This window comes from Cynocephalus volans, chromosome 17 (assembly GCF_027409185.1).
Source record: "Cynocephalus volans isolate mCynVol1 chromosome 17, mCynVol1.pri, whole genome shotgun sequence".
NCBI lineage: Eukaryota > Metazoa > Chordata > Mammalia > Dermoptera > Cynocephalidae > Cynocephalus > Cynocephalus volans.
Window position 1 is genome coordinate 859,206 of NC_084476.1, and position 25,795 is coordinate 885,000.

Genomic DNA, 25,795 nt, shown 5'->3' on the forward strand with positions numbered 1-25,795 from the left:
GGAGAAGAGGCAGGCCTGAACTACAGCAACAGCAGTGGAGTGGCAGGAGACATACTGTGAAGGCAGCACAAACAGCATCTTCTGGGAAATGTTCTACAAATGGTGTCAATCATCGCAGAACAGAGGTGAGAGGACAAGAAAGAGCTCATATTTCATGCTAAGTTGAAGCTGCCTATCAGTCCTCCATGTAGTCAACACATACCCAAACCTGTAGACTAGGGCAAAGGTCATGCTGGGGCATGAGACTGGGGTTCAGCAGAGCTCTGGATCACTTAGGGAGTAAGGACACACAGACAGGTGGACCAGGCCTGGGCCATGGGGAGTTCACTATTTAGAGGTCAGGTTCAGGAGGAGGGTCCTGCAAACACAGCTGAAAAGAAAAGCTCAATGAGGCAGGAAAAGCCAGAACAGTCAGGTGCTCTGGAAGCCAAATGAAGTGGACTAGTCACGACTGATAACTAACCGATGGACTTAACACCTAGGTCAGTGGTGACCTTAACAAAAAGGGTATCCAAGGAGTGGCAGAGACAAAGGGCTGAGGGAAGCCGAGGTAGCTACTGGAGACAGTGAGGGCAGAATGAGATCTGAGTTACTGGGATTTAGTTTATAGAAAAGGGAAAAAGCACCTGAACATAAATATCCCATGCTTTCAAAGACAGGATGACAATGTCAAAGCTGAAAAACAGCTGAGCCATCTAACGTCCCCCAGGTCTGTGGCAATGCTGGGACCAAAATCTGACTCCAACTACAACAGAGCTCATTACAACACATGTACCTTGCAAAGCTGCAGATATAAAAACAGCAGAACTGCAATATGGATCCTCCATGTTACTCTGATTTGTGTGGCTGCTTTGATCCACATGCCTGTGGATCAAGCCTCTCCCCTGCTTTTTATCTGCTAATTAATTAACTTTTCCCAAGCCACTTGTGATGGTTAATTTTAGGTGTCAACTTGACTAGATTACGGAATATACAGAAACCTGGTAAAGCATTATTTCTGGGTGTGTCTATGAGGGTGTTTCCAGAAGAGATTAGCATGGTAAGCCTGGGTGGACTGAGTGGGAAAGACCCGCCCTCAATATGGGCAGGCTCCGTCCAATCCACTGGGGACCCAAAGAGAACAGAAACAGAGCAAGAAATTTCTCTTGCTCTGTTTCAACTAAAGGTGGGATACTCTTCTTTCCTTTCCATGGACATTCAAACTCAAGATTCTCCAGCCTTTGTTTCCTGGACTTACACCAGCAGCACCCCAGGCTCTCAGGCCTTTGGCCTCAGACTAAGAATCACACCGTCAGCTTCCCTGGCTCTGAGGCTTCCAGACTTGGACTGAGCCAAGTTTGCAGATGGCATCCAGTTTGCAGACGGCCTGTTGTGGGACTCCTTGGCCTTCATGATCGTGTGAGCCAATTCCCCTAATAAGTTCCTCCTTGTCATATATTTATGTACACATCCTATTGGTTCTGTCTCTCTGAAGAACTCTAATAAATACATCCTCACTCCTCTCATCCACAAACTGGGATCATTCATCAAGCCTTCTGCTCAGTCCTCTTACTCTTTAGCTCATTTCCTGGAAAACTAATCCCTTGCCTTCTCCCCTCAGTCAGAGGATTCTCGCCCTACACAGTCCACAGTTAAGGCACACTTGAAATGTTCTTCAGGCTAGGGGAGAATTGTCCAATAGAAAGCATGAACCAAATATAATTTTAAATTTTCTAACATACATGTTTTAAAAAGTAAAATAGGAGCAATTAATTTTAATAAATTTTATTTAGCCCAATATATATCCAAAACATTGTCACTTCAATATGTAACCAACATAAAATAATTAGTACCAAAAAGAACGTAAAATATCTGATCAAGTCTCTGAAATCCGGTACGCATCTCACACACACCTCAGTTTGATGCTGCCACACTGCAAGTGTTCAAAAGCCACATGGGGCTGCAGCCATATTTTTAGAAGTTACAGCCACCTCTCCAATCAGGCCTGCACATGTGCAGAAGCCGACCTCTCTCTGAGATCCATTTAGAATCCTGAGCGAAAACAATGTCTAGTCTCAGTCGGTGGCAGGGAAGCCTTCCTGTAACCACGCCAAGAGGGCAAGCATTTCTTTGCTGCTTCTACAACACTTTCTCCATCTCTCTTTTAGCAGCAATTATCAAAGTGTGTAATTGCTTGTCTTTCTCAAAACTAGAACACAAGGACCTCTATAAATATAAGGCAGGCACCATGTTTATTCTCAGTCTGGAAGCTGGCACACAGAAGGCATTAAATATCTGCTACGAAAATGAACAAATGAAGGAATAAACAGTTCTTATCTACACTGAGAAGACAGTTAATTCCAAAAGGATTCACCCAGGACCACTAAAAAGTAAACAGATAAGTAAAACCCCAAGCCAATTTTTGCCCCTTCTCTTCCTGCATTAAGTCACACAACATTTACCCATCACCTAAAATGTGCCAGGCAATACTCAAGATGCTGAGAAACTAGTAAAGCTGAAGCCGTGCCTTCAAAGAGTTTACACAGCCCTTGAGACAAACAACAAAACACAGTAATTAAAACACAAAATATGTGTTATGACAAAGGACAAGGTGCTCTGGAAGCAGAGTGAGTATATCTCAATCAGGGTCAGCAAGCTACACCCGCCACCTATTTCTGTACAGCCTGAAAGCTAAGCCTGGTTTTTAGGTTCTCAAATACATAATTCATAGAAATTATGTGAATTTTTCAAAAGTTACATGAAACTCAAGTTCTAGTATACATACATGAAGTTTTACTGGCACACAGTCACACCCACTGCTTATGTATTGTCTACGGCTGCTTTTGTGCTATGAGAGAGCTGAGTAGCTGCAGAGACCATGTATGAGACTCTTGGATGCCACAGTGCTGTCCAGCAACACCAGGTACAATCAACTGCATTGAGTGCTGCTTTATCATCACACTGCCACTACAACTCTTTTGTTATTACCGTAGGTAGTTCATACCCATAAAGTCAAAACAGCAAGAGCATGATGGACTTCGAATGCTTTATTTTTAACTCACACTATGGTCTTGATGTGTTACAGAGTCAAAGCACTCTTCATATCATGCAATGACACTTTGGATGGGCTAAAAAGACAATATATATCAACACCACAGAAAAAGCAGTCATCACGAAGTTCCTACGAACAGGAAAGCAAAAGTCATTAAAGTGTGGTTACGAGTGGAAAACAGAATGCGTGAGAAAGGAATGACACCACGACTCCTCATCTTCTAGACACCAACAACTTCCATATCCAGTTTGCAAGTCAAACAGCATTTTCCAATGGGAGGCGCAAGCGGCCCCTCAAACATACAGCTTTCTTTCTGCTTTAGACACCACTCAAACATTTAGGGTCCATTTCCTTTAGATATGGAAGATACTACCTTCTTCCTTCAATCAGAGATGTTGAGAAATTTTCAAAATTTGTTGAAATTAAAAAATCAAGATTGAGAATGACTTTCAGGCATTCAGGCTTCACAATTTTTGGTGAGACACTACAAGGGAGCAGCCTCCTGGATTAGAGTTTTTAAATCTTTTATATGGAATGACTTTGTTGCAACTATACTGAACATTAGGTTTCTGCTCTTTGCTTATTACCTATGCCTAAGTTTTCTTCAGATTGTAAATATCAAGGAAGGCAGATTACATTCCAACATTGCTGTAGAGTTTTGCCTGGATTATTGACATTCTACCACTAATAAACATTTTTACATGCAAAAAAAAAAAAAGAAAGAAAGCAACAGTCAAAAAAATTTTCAAGAAGCTCAACAAACTCCAAGTAAGAGAAATTCAAAGAGATGCAAACCTAGACACATCATAATCAAATTGTTAATAGCTAAAGACAGAAAATCTTGAAAGCAACAAGAGAAAAGTGACTTATCCTGTACAAGGGATTCTCAGTAAGATTAAAAGCTGATGTCTCACCAGAAACCATGGAGGACAAAGGACAAAGGACAACACATTCAAAATGCTGAAAAAAACCTGTTAACCAAGTATTCTATACACACCAAAACTATCTTCATAAATAAAGGGAAAATTAAAACATTCCAAGACAAACAAAAGCAGAGAGTTTGTTGCTTAAAGACTTGCCTTACAAGAAATATTGAGAGTCGTTCAGGCTAAATGAAAGGACACCAGATACTAATTCAAATCCACATGAAGAAATAAAGAGCACCAGTAAAGGCAACCATGGAGTTAAATATAAAAGACGGTATAAATGCATTTTTTACTTATAATTTTCTCCTATGTGATTTAAAAGACAGTTGCATAAAGAAATAATTGTAAATCTGTGTGAGTGGGCACACAATATGTGAAGTTGTGATTTGTACAATAATAACTACACAAGAATGGCAAAAGCAATGAAGCTATAGAGAAACAAATACCCTGTATACTATTGTAGTAAAGTTGGTATTGATCCAAACTACATTATTATAAATCAAAATATTAAATGGTAATCCCCAGGGCAACCCATTAAAAAAATAAAAAGAATAGTCAAATAAACAAGGGAATTAAAATAGTACACTAGAAAATACCTACTTAACATTAAAAAAAAAAAGTAATGGAGAAAGAAAGAAAAAAAAATAAGACATATAGAAAACAAATATCACACTGGCAAACATAAATCCTGCCTTTTCAGTAAATACATTAAATGTAAATGGATTAAATATTCCAATTAAAAAGTAGAGACTGGATAGATAAAAGAAAATATAATCAGGGCTGGCCAGTTAGCTCAATTGATTACAGCATGGTGCTGATAACACCTGTAAAGCTAGGGCTAGGGCTCACAGACCCCTCCAGTGTGTTGTACAGACTGGGTCACAAACCCTTCACATGCAGGTCTATGAAGTAGGTAATAGGAAAAGGTCCTGGGAGCCATGGGTAAAAAATTAATAGGCTTTATTCGAAGCTAGGAGCAGCCAGCTGCCCTCCTGGCTTCCCAGAGTGTCTGGAGAGAAGGGCCCTGTATCAGAGTCATTAGTCCTTTTTACGTAAGTCCATAACCCAAAACACCTGGGTGCACATGCACAATTACATTAGACAATAAACAAGGAACACCTGGGCACACATGAATATTTAAGTTAGATGCTCAGCAAGATTCTGAACATCTGAGGGGCCTTGACCATTTTCTATATTTTCCCAACACCATGAAAGTCCAGGGTTCGATCCCTATACTGGCCAGCCACTAAAACAAAAACAAAAAGAAATACAATCAACCTGTTAGATCTACAAGATCCAACCTTAGACTGAAAGGTCTACAAGAGATAAACCTTAACACGGAAGATAAGAGCTTTGAAGTAAAAGGCGAGAAAAAGGTATGCAAAGAGAAACCATAGAGAAATGAATTAACTATACTGATCTCAGACAAAAAAGACATTAAAACAAGAAAAACTGCTAGAGATAAAAAGACATGTCATAATGATAAAAGGGTCAAAACAACAGGTAGATATAACAACTATAAATGCACAACTAAAAACAGCTTAATATATGAAGCAAAAACGGATAGAATTGAAAGTAAAAACAGAAATTCAACAATAGGAGTTAGAGATTTTAATACACTACTCTCAATAACTAATACAGAAACTAGAAAGAAAATGAGAGAGAATAAGGAAGACTTACCACTATCAACCAATTTAATTTGACATATAGAGAACACTCTATTTAATGACTGCATAATACACAATTCTTTTCAAGTGCTGACAAAACATACACCAGGAAAGAACACAATATGGGACACCAAAAGAAAAAATCTAACAGTTCAGGTCCCCATACCAGCCAGCTGCTGAAAAAAACTAACAAATTTAAATACACTGAAATTATACAAAGTTATGTGTTCTGACTGTAATGGAATTATATTACAAAGCAACAAAACAACCTGGGAAGTACCTAAATATTTAGAAATTAAACAACACACTTCTAAATAACCCATGGGTCAAAGAAATTACAAGAGAAAATACAAAACATTTTGAACTGAATAAAAATGAAAACACAACATATTAAAATTTATAGGAAATAGTTTGTATTAGTTTCCTAGGGCAGCCATAACAAAATACCATGAAGTGGGTGAACTGAAACAACAGAAAGTTACTTTCTCACAGTTCTGGAGGCCAGGAGTCCACAATCAAGGTACGAGATGGGCCATGCTCTCAATGAAGGCTCTTGGAGAGCCATCTTCCTTGCCTCTTCCAGCTTCAGGTATTTGCCAGCACTCCTTGGCATTCCTTGACTTTTAGATGCATCACTCCAGATGCATCACTCCAGTCACATGCTATCTTCTCCCTGTGTGTCTTCACGTTGTATTGCCTCTGTGCATGTCTGTGTTCACAAGGCATTCTCTTACAAGGACACCAGTCATACTGACTTAGGGGCCCACCTTACTCAAGTATGATTTCATCTTAACTCATCTGCAATAACCCTACTTCCAAATAAGGTCACATTCTGGAGCACTAGGGATTATGACTTCAGCATATCTTTCTGGGAGACACAATTTAATCTGCAACACATCTAAAGCAGTGCTTTGAGGTAAACGTACAGCTTTAAATTCCTATGTCAGAAAACAAGAACTTAAACCAAGATATTACGCTTCTTCTTTAAGAAACTAGAAAAAGGGCCAGCCCGTGGCTCACTCAGGAAAGTAAGGTGCTGATAACACCAAGGCCATGGATTTGGATCCTATACAGAGATGGCCAGTTAGCTCACTGATTGAGCGTGGTGCTGACAACACCAAGCGAAGGGTTAAGATCCCCTTACTAGTCATCTTTAAAAAAAGAAAGAAAGAAAGAAAGAAAGAAAAACTAGAAAAAGAGGGGCTGGCCAGTTAGCTCACTTGGGAGAGCATGGTGCTGATGAACACCAAGGACAAGGGTTCAGATCCCCAGATCCCTGTATCAGTCAGCCACCAAAAAAAAAAAAGAGAGAGAGAGAGAGAGAGAGAGAGAGAGAAAGAAACTGGAAAAAGAGCAAACTAAACCCAAGGTAAGCAGAAAGACATTAGAATAAAAGTATATGAAATAGAAAACAGAAAAACAATGAAGAATACCAAGAAAATCAAAAGTTGCTTCTTTGAAAAGTTCAGTGTAAGTCAAAAATCTTTAGCTTAACTGACCTAAAAAAGATAAAGACTCAAATTTCTAAAACCAAGAATAAAAGAGGGAATACTACGAACAATCCTTACAAAAATAAAAAGGATTATAGGGAATATTATAATCAACTGTATAACAAATTAGATAACTGAGAAATGAACAAATTTGTAAAAAGACCAAAACACCAAAACTGACTCAGGAAGAAACAGAAAACCCAAACATCTATAACAAGTATAGACATTAAATTAATAATTTTTAAACCTCCAACAAAAAAAAGCCCAGGACAAATAGCTCCACATGTGAATTCTACCAAACATTTAAAGAAGAAATAACACCAATCTTTCACAAACTCTTCCAATAACAGAATAGGGGATACACTTCCCAACTCACCCTATGAAGCCAGTAGACATCAAAAAAAAAAAAAAAAAACCTGTGGACCAACATAACACCCCTTATGAATATAGTTACAAAAATCCTCAACAAAATACTAGCAAATCAGGCTGAGCAGTTAGCTCAGCTGGTTAGATCAGTGTTAGAACACCAAGGTCAAGGGTCTGGATCCCCATACAGGCCAGCCACCAAAAATAGATATAGATATAGATATATTAGCAAACCAAATCCATCAAGACGTAAAAAGAATTAGATAGCATAACTAAATGGATTTACTGCAGAAATCCAGAGCTGGTTCAACGTAGGAAAATCTATATAATACACCACACTGAAAAGGGGGAAAAAACATGTCATCATCTCAACAGATGCAGAAAAAATGTTTGACAAAATCCACCACCACTCTGTGATTAAAAACACTCAACAAAGTAGGAATAAAAGGGAATTTCTTGGGCTGACCCGTGACTCACTTGGGAGAGTGTGGTGCTGATAACACCAAGGCCACGGGTTCAGATCCCTATACAGGGATGGCTGGTTAGCTCACTTCAGAGAGCTCACTTGACAACACCAAGCTAAGGGTTAAGATCCCCTTACCAGTCATCTTTTTTGTGTGTGTGTTTTTTTCTTAAAGGGAATTTCTTCAACCTAATAAAGGACAGCTATGGAAAAGCTCACAACTAACATCATACTTAATGGTGAAAGACTGAAAGTAGGGCTGGCCAGTTAACTCAGTTAGTAGGTTAGAGCACGGTGCTGATTATACCAAGGTCCAGGGTTCAATCTCCATACCAGCCACCAAAAAATAAATAAATAAAACCACACTAAAAGCTTTCCCCTAACAGGAATGAGACTGAACTGGGATGTTGGGATGTCAGCTATCATCATTTCCATTCAACATTTTACTAGAGGTTACAGCCAGGGAAATTAGGCAAGGGGGGGGGGAGGGGTGAGAAACAGGTGTAAACTATTTCTATTCCCAGATGACATGATCTTGTCTATGGAAAATCCCAAGGAATCCACCCAAAAAAAACAAAAAAACCCTGACAGAGCTAATAAACAAGTTCAGCAAAGTTACAGGATACAAGATTAATATATAAAAATAAATTGTATGGCTATACAATTGCAATCTAAAAATGAAATTAAAAAAACAATTCCGTTTACAATAGCATCAAAACTAAAATACTTATTTCTAAGAAATAAGTGCAAGACCTTTACATGAAAACATTGTTAAAAGAAATTAAAGACTTAACTAAATGGACACACATCCTGTGTTCATAGATTGGAGGACTTAACGTTAAGATGGCAATACCCCAAACTGATCTAAATATTCAACATAATTCCTATTTTGGGGATTCAAAAGTTTTCCATGTCATAAAAATTATTGGAAATGTTCATCTGTAATCTGTAATGCTGATTTTTTTGTATTCTATCTTCTTTCTGTGTGGTTGGCCAGTATGGGATCCGAACCCTTGACCTTGGTGTTATAACACTGTGCTCTAACCAACCAAGCTAACTGGCCAACCCTGTATTTTATCTTTGAAAATGTCTTCACACTGATACATGTTCCCAAATACCAGTCCAGGAGCATATGAAAGGATTTTTTTTCAGAGATTGACAACATAATCCTAAAATTCAGATGAAAATGTAAGGCACCCATAGAGCCTAAACAATCATGAAAAAGTAGAACAAAGTTGGAGGATTCACACCTCCCCATTTCAAAACTTACTAATTATTTAGTGGCAATAATTAAGACAAGGTAGTATTGACATAAAGACACACATATAGATCAGTGCAATAGAATTGAAAATCGAGAAGTAAACTTCACATTTATTTACTGATTTTCAACAAGGACACCAAGACAATCCCATTGAGAAATAGTCTTTTCAATAAATGGTTCTGAGCCAACTGGATAGCCACAAGCAAAGGAACGAAATTGGAACCCTACCTCACATCATATATAAAAATTAACTCAAAATGGATCAAAGACCTAAAAGTAAGAGCTAAAACTACAAAACTCTTAAAAGAAAACATAAACTTCTTGACACTGATTAGGTAATTAGATAGGACAACAACCACAATGAGATACCACTTCACGCTCACTAAATAGCTGTAACCAAAAAAGAATAATAAGTATCATCAGGGATATGAAGAAATTAGAAATCTCATACACTGCTGGTGGGAATTTAAAACAGTGCAGCCGCTGTGGAAAAAGTCTGGCAATTCTTCAATTGGTTAAACACAGAATTAACATAACCCAGCAATTCCAATACTACGTACATACCTAAGAGAATTTTATTTTTTTTCAGATGACTGGTAAGGGGATCTTAACCCTTGACTTGATGTTGTCAGCAGCACGCTCTCCAAAGTGAGCTAACCAGCCATCCCTATATAGGGATCCGAACCCACGGCCTTGGTGTTGTCAGCACCACACTCTCCCAAGTGAGCCAGAGGCCGGCCCTCATACCTATGAGAATTTAAAAGAAAGGTCCACACAAAAACCTGTACACAAATGTTCACAGCAGCATTATTTATAATGGCCAAAAAGTGGAATCAACCCAAATGCTCACCAACTGATGAATGGATAAACAAAATGTGCTATATCCACACAATGAAACATTCAGCCATAAAAAGGAGTAAAATACTAATACATGCTAAAACATGGATGAACCTTGAAAACATTACACTAAATGAACAAAGATAGTCCACAGATACAGAAAGTAAATCAGTGGTTGTCAGGGGCTGGTGGGAGGCAGGAATAGGAAATAACTGTTAATTGGGTACAAGGTTTCTTTTGGAGTGATGGAACTGTTCTAGAATTAGGTTGTGGTGATGGTTGAACAACTCTGTAAATACACACAAAAAAAGACTGACTTGTATGCTTTAAAAATGTGTTTTACGGTATATAAATTATATCTCAATAAAAATAAATCATATGCTCCTGGACTGGTATTTGGGAATATCAGTGTGAAGACATTATCAAAGATAAAATACAGGACTGGCCAATTAGCTCGGTTGGTTAGAGCACAGTGTTATAACACCAAGGTCAAGGGTTCAGATCCCCATACTGGCCAACAACACAAAAAGAAGATGAAATATAAAAAATCAGCATTACAGATTACACGTGAACATTTCCAATAATTTTTATGACAGGGAAAACTTTTTTTTTTTTTTTTTTTTTTTGGCTTTTTGTGACCGGCCGCACGGCGCTCAGCCAGTGAGCGCACCGGCCATCCTTACATAGGATCTGAACCCGCAGTGGGAGCACTGCTGCGCTCCCAGCGCCGCACTCTCCCGAGTGCGCCACGGGGTCGGCCCGACAGGGAAAACTTTTGAACCCCCAAAATTTTATTCTTCTGATTAGCAGATCTGTATCACAAATAAAATGTTGACTTTTGTCAATAAAAATCTGTGGAGTTATCCTTGATTTTGCTTCTTGGTGCACAAAGTTTCAAACATTTATTATCCGGCCTTTACAGAAAAACTTTGCCTTCCCTGAAATCACCCAGCCCAGAGTCGACCTGAGCATGTCTGTAACGTGTCCTGGCGAACGGCCCCACCACCCACCCTGTGGTTCAAGCAGAAGCCCAGCGCCTGGCCCAGGCCTTGTCCAGGAGTCATGCTGGAGCCCTCCTTACCCAGCACATCACGTGTGCATCTGCCTCCTCCACTGCACGCTGCGGTCTGTGCAGTCCATTCCTCACCAGAGCCAGAATGACCTCAAGTCACCCCCACCTTAAAACCCTCCCATCACCCTTCGGACAGAACAAGAAACCTCAGCATGGTCTCCACAAGCTCTGTCAGCCTTCCTCAGTTAGCTCCTTGCCCCATGTGACTCTATATCCCAGGAAGATGATAGAAGAAACATTCACAAAACGCCTAAACAAGTTGTCTCAAAATAAAGACACTTCATAATTGCTCAACAGAGCAATTATCAACACACACTTTCTCGCTGGTCTCTCACAATTACAAAGCGGGGCATGCTCACCTCCCCTGTCACAGCAGAAGGCCGAGGCCTGGGAGAACCATGCCCAGCTTTCCACGCCACCATGGAGACTCAGGCTAAGTCTTGCTACAATCATCTGCTCTACATTTTCAAGGTGTATTAGCACTGAAGGGTTGATACCTATTCAATTTACTCTCTATGATTTCTTCTCAACCTTCCCCCACAGCCTGGAATGCCCTTCCAAAGCACCTTCCATGTGGGCCCAGGGCAGAACTGGCTCCAATCAGTATCAGCCATATGGGAAAGTCACCGAAACACTAGAGAGCATATCACCTACCACATATGATGATGGTAATATTAAGTTATATAATGCAATTAAAGTGCTTCCCAAGAAAGAAAAGTAAGTAAATAAATTATAAAATAAAGTGCTTCCCAAAGTCACCAGTGACCTCCTCATTGCCAAATCCAAGGGTTAGTTCTCAGATTTTATCCCACACTCTTAGCACCGCTAACAGAGTTAATCACTCTATCTTCTTACAAAAATTTCTTTCAAGCTCTTGCTCAAGTTCTCCTGCTATTTCAGTGTCTATTTGGCTGGCTTCTCCTGGTCCTCGTGGTCTTCAGGGGTCCTGGAACTCCCCAGCCCTCTTCTGCACCAGGTGCAGGCCTGGCCTCTCTTCTGAACTCTATGAACACACCTATTTCACTTGCACACCTGACAGTCTAACAGGCCACTTCAACTCTCCCCTAAACCTGCTGCTCCTGCAGACTTCCCCATCTCAATAAATGACAACATTCTTTCAGGTGTTCAAGCCAAAAGACTCCCGATTTCTTTTACTCGCTGCTATGGTTTGAATGTTCGCCTCCTCCAAAACTCGTGTTAAAATTTAATTGCCACTATAACAGTATTAAGAGGTTAAGAGGGGCTGGCCGATTAGCTCAGCTGGTTAGAGCACGGTGTTACAACACCAAGATCAAGGGTTCGGATCCCCACATCGGCCAGCTGACAAACAAAAAAAAAAAAAAAAGAAAAAGGGCTAAGACCTTTGAGAGGTGATTAGGATACTGCCATCATGGGTAAGACTAATGCCATTATAAAAGGGCAAGTTTAGCCCCCTTCTCTCCCTCTCCCTCCCTCTCTCAGGCCACGTCTCCTTCTGCCATGTGAAGACACAGCAGGAAGGCCCTCGCCAGATGTCGGCACCTTAATATTGGACTTCCAGCTTCCAGAACTATGAATCAATAAGTCTATGCTCAATATAAATTACCCTGTCTCAGATAATCTGTTACAGCAGCATGAAACTAAGACACTCACCTACTTCTTTTTGCTCTTCTCTCGAATATATCCAGAATCTGACCAATTCTTAGTACCTCGTCTGTTACCAACCTTATCCACACTCTCACCATCTCACCAGTACTTCTTCAATGTCTCCTAGAGGTCTTCCAGTGCCCACCCCTGCCCCTCACAGGCAGCCAGAGCAGTCACCCCTCTACCCAATCCTCCCCCCCCGCCCCAGAAGCTACTCATCCCACTCAGAGTCAGGACAAGGCTTTACAGGGTCTGCCCCCTGGCTCCGCATCCCTCTGTCCTCCACACATCACCACTGCGCCACAGCACTCTGGCCTTCTCCAGAAAACATCAGGTGATCTTAGGACGGTGACTCCACCTCCCTGGCCTCAGTCTCATCTGTAAGGCAAGGGACAGTAGTTCCTAACCAGAAGCCCTGCTTGACAAACTAGTGAAAACAGGTAAAGTGGTCAGAGTATGCCCATCACAGAGAAAGCACTCCTAACTACAGAAGGGTCTCTTCATCACTGAAAGTGTCAAACCACCTATTCACAGTCTTCTCTGCAACTACTGAGGACAGCATTCTTTGCAACATGTTAATAATTCTGGACATCACACGAAAGCAAAGAAAATAAAGCAAAACACAAAAGCAATATTCCAGGAGAAAACACAGGTGATGACCTAAAGGAGAAGGAGATTTGTTGGCTCCCTTCATATACTCAGGAGTAGTTCACACACGTTCCAGAATGTCAGGATCTGAAAGTTCTGATGTTGATCTTAAAATTAAAAAGTTTTACCTCAACTGTGCCACCCCAAATAGTCTGCATTCATTGACTAACTGCTCATAAATTAAAACAAATCAGTTCAAGACAATTCTTCTTAAAATAACTAAAGCAATTACAATCTACCAAATGAAGTCTTTGTCACTTACAAATAGTCGTAAAGACAAAATTGTCACAGACTATATTCACAAAGTAGACAATGTTCTGTTTTTACAAATTTCATCACAAGAAACAAGGACAGTAGATAAATTTGGTTAACAATGCCCAGCCAACCTACATCCTGTCCTCCCTTCAGGTCACTGGCCCTTAAAGCTTCAGGCAGTAGGAGAGAGCAAGCAAGCTCTTCTCTTCCTCCCATGCCTGCTGCATCCGCCAGCACCCCAGAACAGAGAAGTCTGGACACCACCGGGCTCCACCTAACTGGGAGCCGCCCCCCACACACACACTGGAGGCAGCCTCGGTCCCAATCCCCAAGGACTTCAAAGGTTCTCTACCTGGCAAGTGTCATGTATTTTTTCAGGTCCTGCTCAACAGGCAGGCACCTCTCAGCAAAGTCCTCCTGCCCCAGTGCCCAGCCCCTCTAGGCAGGAGAGGGCACACAAGAGGCTGGACTGTGCTGGGTCTGCTGCCTGACCCTTCTGGACACCTGCTATGCTGCTCCACATGGCACACAGGTGGTGCCACACTGACCCACACACTGGACTCCAGAGATCTGAACTGAGAAGGGGAGGCTGCCCCAAATCTTGATCCAACATGACAAAGCCAAAAGAAAGGCTGCATGCCTTGAGGAGGGAAGTGTGAACCCAAGCAAGAGCAGGAGAAGTCTGTCACAGTCCACACAGCAGCAGAAACAAAACAAAGCAGCACAACAGCCACAAGGGCAGGCATTATCCCTAAATGGGGAGTCTGTGACCTCGGCCTACAAGCATCCCTCCGTTACTGCTGCCCTTCCTTCCCCACATATGCAGACGATAAGTGCCAAGCACATGAGAGTCCAACAGCTGCTCTAAAAGACACATCTGTGTCCATCACGAGGCCTTCTCGAGAGCAAGAATCATGCTGTTTCCTCCAGCAGCCCTCAGCCTCTGCCACAGTGGGAACAAGGGGAAAAGACAGAGAGAGCTGAGGAGGAGGCCAGCAGTGACCTGTTTCTGTTATACACACAAACCTTACAAAGCAAAATTAAGTGATCTAAAATAAAAGGAAATGGAAACGTAGAGCACAAGGGAACGAGCAACCTGGACCACACTAGATACCACCCACTGCCCTGCACGATGATCAAACGGCTCACAGCAGACAGGGCAAAGAAAAGGAGACTGAAATTACACGAGAAAAACCAAACAAGTGGTTGGGGTCATATGCTCCTTGTTGATGCCTCAAATTTCCCCTGACCAAGCCATGCAAGGGAAGGCTGGGTGACTCTTGCTGCAGGCTGCAGTGGGTGTCCAAGGGGCAAGCATCCGCACCCCAGGCTGGACAAAACAACTGCACGCGGGAGTGCACTCGAGTGTCACTGGCACATTCAGGAACAACCATGCCTCCTCTTCTCATGTCCCTGGTTTGCCGCTAAGATAGTTTGTGGATAGAAAGCTTGCATTTAACTGTTTCTCTGACTCTTAAAGAAGTTTAACTTTTTTTGCTATTCTGTGACCCAAAAGATACCCCTGATTACCTGGCTAAAAACACTGGCAAGGAGATATTGGGACTTCTCCAATGGAGAAACGCTGCCCGTTAGGCTTGCTGTAAGAATTAATTAAACACTCCACATAAACCACTTAGTAAAGTACCTGACTCACAACAGCACTGAAAAAAAATCGCCAACCACCCTCACAATCACCACACGCAGGTCACTACTAAAGCTTCTGCAAACAGGTAAAAGTGCACCCTTCGAGTAAACGGACCCTACAGGGGCCGATATGGTCAGTCGCATGAGACCTCGCTGCTCTACTGAGGACACTTGAGACGGGCTGCAGAGTAGAACTAATGCGTGCCAGTCTGCTGTCCCACCTGCCATACCTCCTCTGAGTCCACCATTCAGCATGTCAACCAAACAAAAACCCACTGCTGAAAAGTCCAACACCCATCACCCCAAATTATTTATTGTCTCTCAACAAAACACACAGCAATCCCCATCGCTGCTCCCAACCTTAGCGCCTGTCTGTGACACTCTACAAACTCCGAACACCTGGCCTCCTCACCCCCATCGGGTGTCCAACACTACCTGTTCTGCCAAGCCCTGCGCACACCAACTCCTCCGCAAAGCTGGTCGGAGCCCTCCCTCCACTGGGCACCCACAGCACCACTTCCTGGTCTGCTTCTCCTGCAGCTCCTGCCACCAACTCTGACCACTGTCATTTCGGCCCCCGCCTTCTCTCCTTAGGATGTCTCTGCCACCACATCTCTTTGGCATCATATGCCAAAGGTATAAGTGGGTATATGAATATCCAAAAATTGGAAACAACCCAAATGTCCACATATAGTACAACAAATAAAGAAACTGTGGTATATCCAGACAATGGAATATCATACGGTGATGAGAATAAACAATCTACAACAGTACAGAGCAACACAGATAAATCTTGGAAATATAATGTTGAGCAAAAAAAGCCAGACATGAGTACACGCTGCATGATGTCCTTTATATAAAGTTCAGACACAGGCTAAACTAATCAAGGTATCAGAAGTCAAGATAGCAATTAACCTTGGGGATGTGCAGGGTAAACAGTAAGGTCCACAAGGAGGCTTCTGAGGTTCTGAAATGTTCCTTGCTTGATCTAGATACTGGGTACAAGTATGAAAATATATACATAATACACCTTTTTTTCTATATGTGTCATACATCAATAAAATTGCCCCCAAAATAGTCTTCACTTTTTGTTCAAAGGTCTTATGGTGGGCCAGCCCGTGGCTCACTCGGGAGAGTGCGGTGCTTATAACACTAAGGCCACGGGTTCAGATCCTATATAGGGATGGCCGGTTTGCTCACTGGCTGAGCGTGGTACTGACAACACCAAGCCAAGGGTTAAGATCCCCTTACGGGTCACCTTTAAAAAAAAAAAAAAGTCTTATCATTACTGAATTTGGTTAAGGTATGGGGACAGATATTACAAAGCTTTAATGACAGAACCTAGCAGACCACTTCTATAAGAGAAGGAAAATAAAGGGGAGACCTGAGTGGGAAGTAGGGGAAGACTTGACCTTTCAATGGGCCATAATGATTTGCATTTTTCTTCACCCAATTTTTTTTTTTTTTTTTTTTTCTTTTTTAAAAGATGACCGGTAAGGGGATCTTAACCCTTGACTTGGTGTTGTCAGCACCACACTCAGCCAGTGAGCGAACCGGCCATCCCCATATGGGATCCGAACCCGGGGCCTTGGTGTTATCAGCACCGCACTCTCCCGAGTGAGCCACGGGCCGGCCCCCCTTCACCGTAGTCTTCAAGGAGCTCACAGAACACGGGCAAATTCCATGAGGAAGCAACCAAGGCTCTCTAAGCCTAAATACTAGCCCTAGAATCTGCTGGGGTATGGGGGAACCTAGACTCCAAGTGTGAAATAATCTTAACAATCGATTAGTAAATAATTTCCAAAATACACAGGACAGAGAGAACCCTCTTGGTCTTTCTTAGGCTAGCACTTATTAGGAGGTCACCACATGTTGGGTGCTTTCCATGGAGTATCAGAATCTACCCTTCCTTTCCCTCATGAATTGTACTTCATAGTAACTGCTTCTTCTTTATGGAAGACTCCAGCTAATAAATGAAAAAAGACCGCCATTCTGCAACCCTAATGAGCTAATGGTTCTGAGCAATGAGTATCAATGACTGTTAACATCACAAATCAAGACAATCAGACTTATGCCTACTGATAAAAGAACTCAATACCAATTATGATATACTCTTGCTAAAGGAAAAAAAAAAAAAAAAAAAAAGACAAAACCTGCATCTGATGGAGCCTCTAGACCAGCACTGTCTAGCCAAAAGATAATGTGAGCCACAAGAGTGAGCATGGGTGTAATTTCAAATCTTCTAGTAACCAAATTTTTAAAAAGTAATTAGAAACATGTCAAATTACTTTTAATAATACCTTATCTAACCCAATATATCCAAAATAAAGTATTTCAACACGTAATCAACATTTTTTAAAAGTATTAACGTGATACTCATACATTCTCATTTTGCACTAAGTCTTTGAAATCCTGTGTATTTTGCACTTACAGCACATCTCAATTCACACTAACCACATCTCAAAAGCCACATGTGGCTAGTGGCTATCATACTGGACAGCAGCAGCTCTAGATCTTAAATATCAATGACAGGAAACATAGGGACAGAGGAACATGTTAAACACCACCATAAGAATGCAATCAGTTCATTCCCTGTACCAGCCAGCTGCCCCCCCCCACCAAAAAAAAAGAATGAAATCAGCAAAATCAGGCTATGGGACACTTTGGGACAAATAAACAATTACCTTCAAAACTTACCTGCAAGAGAAAAAATAAAGACATGGAAGAGACACCTCCAGCACCTTGGGTCCCTGCCTGGGGGTCCGAGACAAGAAGCCTGGGACTGGAACCCCTGCCCACAACCAGGCACACCACCAGCATCAAGCAGTATGCCAAAAACATCACATCCATGTCGGTGGCCCACCACAGCCACCATGGCTGCCACAAAAATGGCTAGACATCACAACCACCACGCAGACGGTCCGCCAGCCACTGGAGTCCGCCAGCCACTGGAATGCAAGGAGAGTCACCAGCAGAGCCCAAAGAAAAGAAAATGATGTCTCTCTCCACAAAGCTCATTATAGAGTAACAGAAGAAGCATCTGCTCTATGATAATATTGGGGGATCTGAACACACCTTTCAGCATTGGACAGATCATCTAGGCAACAAATCAACAAAGTAACCACTACTCTTTCAAAGGGAGAGAAGAAACCTAGGGTTAATTGTGGGGGGACAGGGAGAGGGGGATAGGGAGAGATCGGACAAGGGGAATAAAGAATAAGTACAATTTGTAACAATATACAGTCTAATAATATTGATTTGATCAACAGATGTCAACATTGAATCCCAAAAATATGTATAATCAATTATAATTCAATTAAAAAAAAAGACGTGGAAGAGAAATCAAAACATTGAAATTTAAGAGGTATCTACCAAGAGCAATAAATAGACTATATTTTGTTCCAAATTTGAACTGAAATAAGAAATGTGAACACTGATTGGACATTTATTGACTAAAATACTCATATTAGCTGAAATATTCACAGACGAAATACATCTGAAAACTGCTTCAAAATAATTGTGGATGGTGTGGGGGGTAATGTAGGTACAGATGAAACAAGACTGGCCATGAGGAGATAACTGTTCACGCTGGGGACAGGTAATGGTGTGCGTTATACTACCATATCTACTTTTGAATGAGTTTGAAAAGTTACGCAATAAAAAGCCTAAAAACACAGGTAGTATGGCAGAGTGGTCTAATAAGCCTAAAATATCTGTATATGCATTTGCTTGTATATTCATAAATATCTTGAAGGATGCACAATAATTATAATACTGGTGACCTGCCAAGAGAGGTATTGAGTAACCAGGGTACAAGGGACAGAGACATCTCATTTTACACTTTTTTGCATTTTGAACCATGTAACTGTCCTACCTACTCAAAAAATTAAGCTTAAACATCTATACCTTGACTCAATCCACCAGTCTCTCTGCATCTCCACCTGTGCCACCTGTCCCATGCCTACTCGCTGGCCCCAGCTTCCACTATGGTCTCCCTTCAATGCACTCTCCACACAGCAGGGTCATCTTTTTATAATATCATTCTGTGCCTAAAATCCTTCAATGACTGTCTACAGTGCTTATGAAACATCCCAACCTGTTACCATGGCAACAGGCCCTGTATAACCTTGCCCTGCCTCTCCAGCTTCATCTCATGCCACTCACCCCTTCTGACCTAGTAATTCCACGGTGTGCGAAAGGAAGCAGACCTCACCCAAACCACAACCAATGATACTGAGACATCTACATGTAAGACATCATGTAGCTACTAAAATGTTAAAGACATGAATACATGCAAGACAACACATGAAAGAGGAAAATACAAATGGCACATAATTACTGATTATAGCCAACTCAACCTTTTTTGGTATGGGACAACAGCTGGCCAGTATGGGGATCAAACCCTGGACACTGGTGTTATCAACACCATTCTCTAATCAAGTGAGCAACCAGCCAGCCTAAAGCCAATTGTAAATATGAATGTGTGCACTCCTGAGGATTAAGAAAAAAAAAAAATAGATAACAAATATTTGGTGTTCTGAGGATTCTAGATTTCAGTTTTCTAAATTTGCTAAAATGCCTAATTTTTTTTTAATGTACATACTGTATACCTTGCCATTCCAATTCATGTCTTACCTCCTTTAAGACCCAGACTAGCTTATCTTCCTTAAGGAGCTTTACCCAACACATGAACACAGCAACTAGTGCAATATGACAGACCTTTCCCTGTTTACTTTTAACTGATCCCATCTCATTTCCTACTCAGTAATATTTACTCTATTACACTTTTAAATTTTGTGAAATCAGGGACCAATCTCAAAAACTTATATATCCAGGGCCAGCTGGTAGCTCACTTGGGAGAGTGTGGGGCTGATAACACCAAAGCCACATGTTCGGATCCCTATGTAGGGATGGCTGGTTAGCTCACTTGGGAGAGCGTGGTGCTGACATTAAGTCAGGGGTTAAAGGGCTGGCCCCGTGGCTCACTCAGGAGAGTGCGGCGCTGGTTGTGCCGAGGCCGTGGGTTCGGATCCTATATAGGGATGGCAGGTGTGCTCACTGGCTGAGTGTGGTGCAGACCACACCAAGCCGAGGGTTGCGATCCCCTTACCAGTCAAAAATAAATTTAAAAAAATAAGATAAAATAAAAAGTCAGGGGTTAAGATCCCCTTACCAGTCATCTTTTTAAAAAAGCTTGTATATCCTCTTACAAACACTTAGAATAGCACTTTATAAATAGAAGGTGCTCAATAAATGCTTATCAATTCCTTGGAAACAGCATTTTAAATATACTGTGATCTTGGTGTTGATAACACCCAGGTCAGGGGTTCAGATCCCCATATCAGCCAGCTGACAAAAAAAAAAAAAAAAAGTCAAAATAAATATACTGTGATCTTTCAGATCCCCATACCGGCCAGCAACAACAACAAAAAAATAACTTTTAATCTTTAAATAAATTAATAGGGGCCGGCCTGTGGCTCACTTGGGAGAGTGTGGTGCTGATAACACCAAGGCTATGGGTTCGGATCCCTGTATAGGGATGGCCGGTTAGCTCACTTGGGAGAGCGTGGTGCTGACAACACCAAGTCAAAGGTTAAGATCCCCTCACCAGTCATCTTTAAAAAATAAATAAATAAATAGACTGTGATCAGATCTTACCAACCTATTAAAAGTAGAATACAAAAAGCAGTCCAAAAATTTTTCCAAAATAAAATACCAACTGACAGTGAGGTTACTGGAAAGTGATCTCTTATTTTAGGAAGACACCATGTCAAAGGAAAAGCCACCCCCAATGAGTTAAAGGAACAACTTACAGCTTTTGTTTTTCGAAATCCAAAACCTTCAAAGAGATTTTTTTTTTAATATGTGAAAATACTAAAAGTTAAATAAAAACAAAACAGTAAGTAAGGGGACTTCTCAATTCTGGAACTGATGCTTTCTGTATTGTACCTGCCGTTGGCCAAATTAACTGGGCTCTAATAACTATTCCCTATGTGATTTGTTGAATGAGCAACTTTAGTCGAAATCAAACTGCCCACTTACCTTAGGAAAAAAAGCATCCATCAAACATGGTAAATTCAGTGAAAGGATAAAGAACATAAAATTCCTAAAATGAAGAGCCCAAAATACGGTTCTTCTAAACTAAATTATTTTCAAGACAAACTCAATAAAATGTGGTCAAACATACTAAACTGTTTTATGGTATGACAGGAAGCAGAAGCAGGAAACTAGGGCTCTAGCCCCCACTCTGGCACTGACCACATGTGGGATCTCAAACAACTAAGCTACGCACAGATGTCCACTTGGATATCAGAGCTGAGGTACAAATATCTCTTTCTAGCCTTTGTTATGACTCCAGAACCTTCCCACCACAAACGACATAATAAGATTCTGAGATGGGCAGCCCTTTCCATAGGACAACTGTGCTTTTAGTGTAAGTGAGAATTCGCTTCTCAAGACTGAAAAGACAGGAGCAGGGAAGAAAAACATAGGAGATGTTTGAAACCCCTACACAAAACATGAATAGGAAAATGGAGCGTGCAGGAAAGCTAAATCACTCCACAGAGCAGAGGAAGAAAACATTTTTAAAAGGGGGTTACTGCTGAGAAGCAGGATGACTGCCCGTACAGAACCACAGGAAGGCTCAGAAGATGGGGTGATGCCTGTAGCTACGAAGGGGAGTGGGTATAAAAACCTACCTGAAAACAGTTAAGACTTTCAGGTCCTCTTCCTGTGCACTCAGGCAAGCACTGCTCTTCTGTAGCCACAGGAGACCACAGGTTCAGCCCTGTAAAAACTACGCCAGAAATACATCACACTTGGGGACAGCAGACACAACAAAAGGCAGGAGTGAGCGCCTAGACTGTAAACAGAAAGATTAGGAAAAGAGTATCTACCGAACCATAGGAAGACCCCCTACTTCCCCTTGCCCTTTAACCTCCTGAACATCTGACTTATACCAACAAGGCAAGAGATTGACCAATCCTCCTCCAAGAAAATCAAGCCATCCCAGAAATCAGACCAGAAGGCAGGAACACTTGCAGAGAGCCAACAAAAAAACAGCAGCCAATCATCCTCCTCCAAAGCAACAAGTAAACAAGGCCCCAAACACCCAGCTTTCCGTGTTTAGTACCTTATTCTTAAAGATGACTGAATGGCCAAAGATCATCAGACACACTGGAAGAAGGTTTCTATTATGAAAAAGACACCAAATGATAAAGCAGCAAAGAAAATATAAAAAATGCCAAAAACAAGATAAAATTTTTAAAAATAATTTTTTAATAATTTTACCTATAATTTAAAAACTTTAACTGTAATTAAAAGAGAGATGAGCAAAGATATTATGTACATAAAGCAAGAACAGGAGGTACTAAAAAATGAACAGAACAAGAACACAAAAATATGATGGCAGAAGTTGAAAATTCAGGGAAAAAAAGTCAAAAATGATCTTAAAAAGAACAAGAAGAACAAGACATAACAAGGAGAAAATATTTTTAAAGGTTAGACGACTAGTACAAAAAGTTCAACATTCAACAAGAAGAATTGGAAAAGGAGAATATGGAGAAAAGAGCAGAGAATCAATCGTCTCAAATTCCCCACAATGAAAGGCGTCAATCTCCAGATCGCACAGATAGTCAGTCACCATGTATGATAAGTGAAAAAAGGCTGGCACTAAACACATAATGAATACTAGGAAAATCGATGACCCTAACAGTTTGGTGGTGGAATAGCACTTACAGAGAATAAAGAATCAAACTGGACTTCTCAACAGCAACAATGGAATCTAGAAGATTTTGAAGCCATGAGTTCAAAAGGACTTCCAACCTGGAATTCCATGCCCAGCCAAACTTATTCTTCAAGTGGGGTGGTAGAATAAATACTTTTTCACACATGCAAGCTATAAAAGTTTGCCTCTCATTGCCTCTTTCTTGGGAAGCTACCGGAGACTACATTGCAAACCATGAGGGAGTAAACAGAAAGAGAGTGGCATGAGAGGAAGGGAAAGATGGGGACAATTTCAGGATGATGCTGTGCACCAGGCCAAGAGAACATGAATTCTGACTGGGGCACGGTAAACATGAGAGAGAGAGAGTATGAGAAAATTAAAATGATCACCCACCGTTAGTGGAAGTCCATGGATAATCCCTAAAATTGGTGAATAAAGACATGACAACACAAGCATATATTTAGAAACATGAAGTAAATGCTAAGGAGTTACAAGTAGCTACTGCCTCTCGGAAAGGCAGGAGGAGAGTGGCTTTTTTCAACATGTTTTAGCACTGATTGGGTTTTTAAATTATGTGCTTGGGCACACATTATTTTAAAAACAACAACAAAAAAATAGGATTAAAGGAAGCGATACATAGTAGCCATCATGCTACTAAAGCACAGATTTGCCTGGGAAGGCCCTGCTGCTGACACTTTGCTGGGACAGAGCCTTAACTGCACCACCCTGGGCTCTGATCCTCAGTGATCCTGCATATACATTTAAGCCCCAGGCGCCCCCCAGTTACTAACCCACAAAGTGGGGGGTGGGGGATGTATTCCACTACCTCAGCGTTCTTTTTCGTGTTGACTACCTGTATAGATTAAGGAAAGGAAAGAACAAGTTTAAAGTGTGAGCTTTACAGGTTCAACCATTTGGCAATTAGTGAACCCTGGCCCATCATCCATTTCCCAGATTTAGCTGCAAGTGATCCCATGCCTACCCACACTGTCCAGGGGGCCAGCAGTGGGGCACTGCAGACAGTGGGCCCCTCACCCTATCACGCACATCCATAATAAACTCTTAGAATCATGAATCTAAGAAGAGATCTTGTATTAACCTAAAACCACCACCGCAGACATAACACGGGCTCTGGAACCAGACCACCTGCGTCTTCATGTTCTCGGCCACAGGCTCTGTAATCCTGGGCCTCAATGTGCCCTTTTCCGCATCCGCAAATGGGGATGTATCAGTCAGTACCTACCTCAGAAGATCGCTGTCCGGCTGGAATCAGCGAACCCATACAACGCACTCTGGCAGGATGGGACACGAGTTAGCACTCGATCAACACAGGCCGTCATTATCATTAGCTATATCGAGCCCTTTATTCAAGGCTCCCTGTGGGATCGAGACACGTGGGGCCCTTCACTCACTGATCGTTTATTAAACACCTACTATGTGCCTGACACCGAACAAGCGCTAGTCCTACAACTGACCAGGACAAGTTATTCTACCCTTCCGAGTCTCCCTTAAGTAAGAAATAATAACACCTGCTGCACAGGGCACAGAAAACTAAACGAGCTGCCTTATCCAACGGGCTTGCTCGGCGCCGGGACAGGGCAGGTGCTCCGTAAGTGACGCCAGCGATCAGCACCCATCTTCTCTCTACGAGCCTGGAAGTGACCTGGGGTTCTCTAGTACCCCTTTGGTTCCGGGTGCCTAACACATCCCCTGCCCTGCTGCCTCGTGACGGCACCTCGCTGCGCCCCGGCTCCGGTCACTACAGGAACACTCGTCGGTCGCCGCGCTCCTCCCGGCCGGCCCGGACACGCCACCTCCCGCCGCTCTTCCTCCGGCGCCCCGCGCTGCACGGCCGGACAAGGGGACGGCCGCGCCCCCGACAAAAGAACGCGAACTTCCCGCACCGGAACCCGCGCGGCTGCGGGCGCGACGGTCGGCTCGGTGCGCGGCGCCCCCGAGCGCGCGCCGCTTGACAGCGCCGGCTGGGCGGCATTGTCCGGGCGCGGGGCCGGCCGGGCGGCCAACTTTTCCCGCAAGACGGCGCCCCTCGGAACGCAGCGGAAGGTCGAGGGCGCAGCGGCCTCGCCTCGGCCGGCGCCGCGAACTTGGCCGGCCCGCCGCTTTCCCTTTTGTCCTCGCGCCCCGCGCGCCGCCCGGCCCGCGGCCCACCCCGCCGCCCGGACCGCGGCCGTAGGCACCGCCGCGCACCGCCCCCACCCCCGCCCTCGCCCCCGCCCGGCCGCCGCCGCCGCCGCCGTCGCCCGGCCCGCGCCGCGCACAAAGCGCGCCCGGCGGACGCGGCCCGGACGCCCGGCGGCCTCGGCCCGGCCTCGGCCTGAGGCGGCGGCGGCAGCGGCGGCGGCGCGGGCGCAAGCCCCGCCCGGCCCGCCGCCAGCCGCCCGGCCCGCCTGGCCCCGCGCCCCCAGCGCCGCCGCTGCCGCCGCCCCCGCGCCGCCCGCCCGCCGCGGCCCCGCGCCTCACCTCGGCATCGGAGGCGGCCATGGCCCGGGCCCGCAGCGTGGCCCCGCCCCTCCCGCGCGCCATCGCCCCGCCCGCGCCTCGCGGCCCAGAGCCGGGGCGGGGCCGGCCGCCCGCGCCTGCGCCTGCGCCCCCGCCCGCGCCTGCGCGCTGGGGCCGGGCCTGCGGCGCCTGCGCGCTGAGGAGGTCCGGGCCGCGCGGCGCCCGAGGCGCGGGCCTGCGGCGGCCGGAAGCGGAAAGCCCCGTGGCAACCGCCCTCTGTCGCCTCGCAGGGGCCGGAGAGTGCGTTTCCCATTTTGAACACG

General features: G+C 43.3%; 1 protein-coding gene across 9 annotated transcripts in view; it reads right to left on the reverse strand.

Moving 5' to 3' along the window:
• Positions 1-25,549, reverse strand: part of EHMT1 (euchromatic histone lysine methyltransferase 1) — a 187,224-nt gene extending 161,675 nt beyond the window's left edge. For 7 of the 9 annotated variants that reach the window (XM_063082642.1, XM_063082638.1, XM_063082644.1 and 4 more), the window contains exon 1: positions 25,494-25,539. In XM_063082642.1, the coding sequence (XP_062938712.1) occupies positions 25,494-25,514 (21 nt within the window). In that variant the 5' untranslated portion in view covers positions 25,515-25,539. Of the gene's footprint in view, positions 1-25,493 lie in introns of all 9 variants that reach the window. The other 2 variants (XM_063082639.1, XM_063082641.1) reach the window with 2 other exon arrangements.
• Between the last annotated feature and the right edge of the window lie 246 nt (positions 25,550-25,795).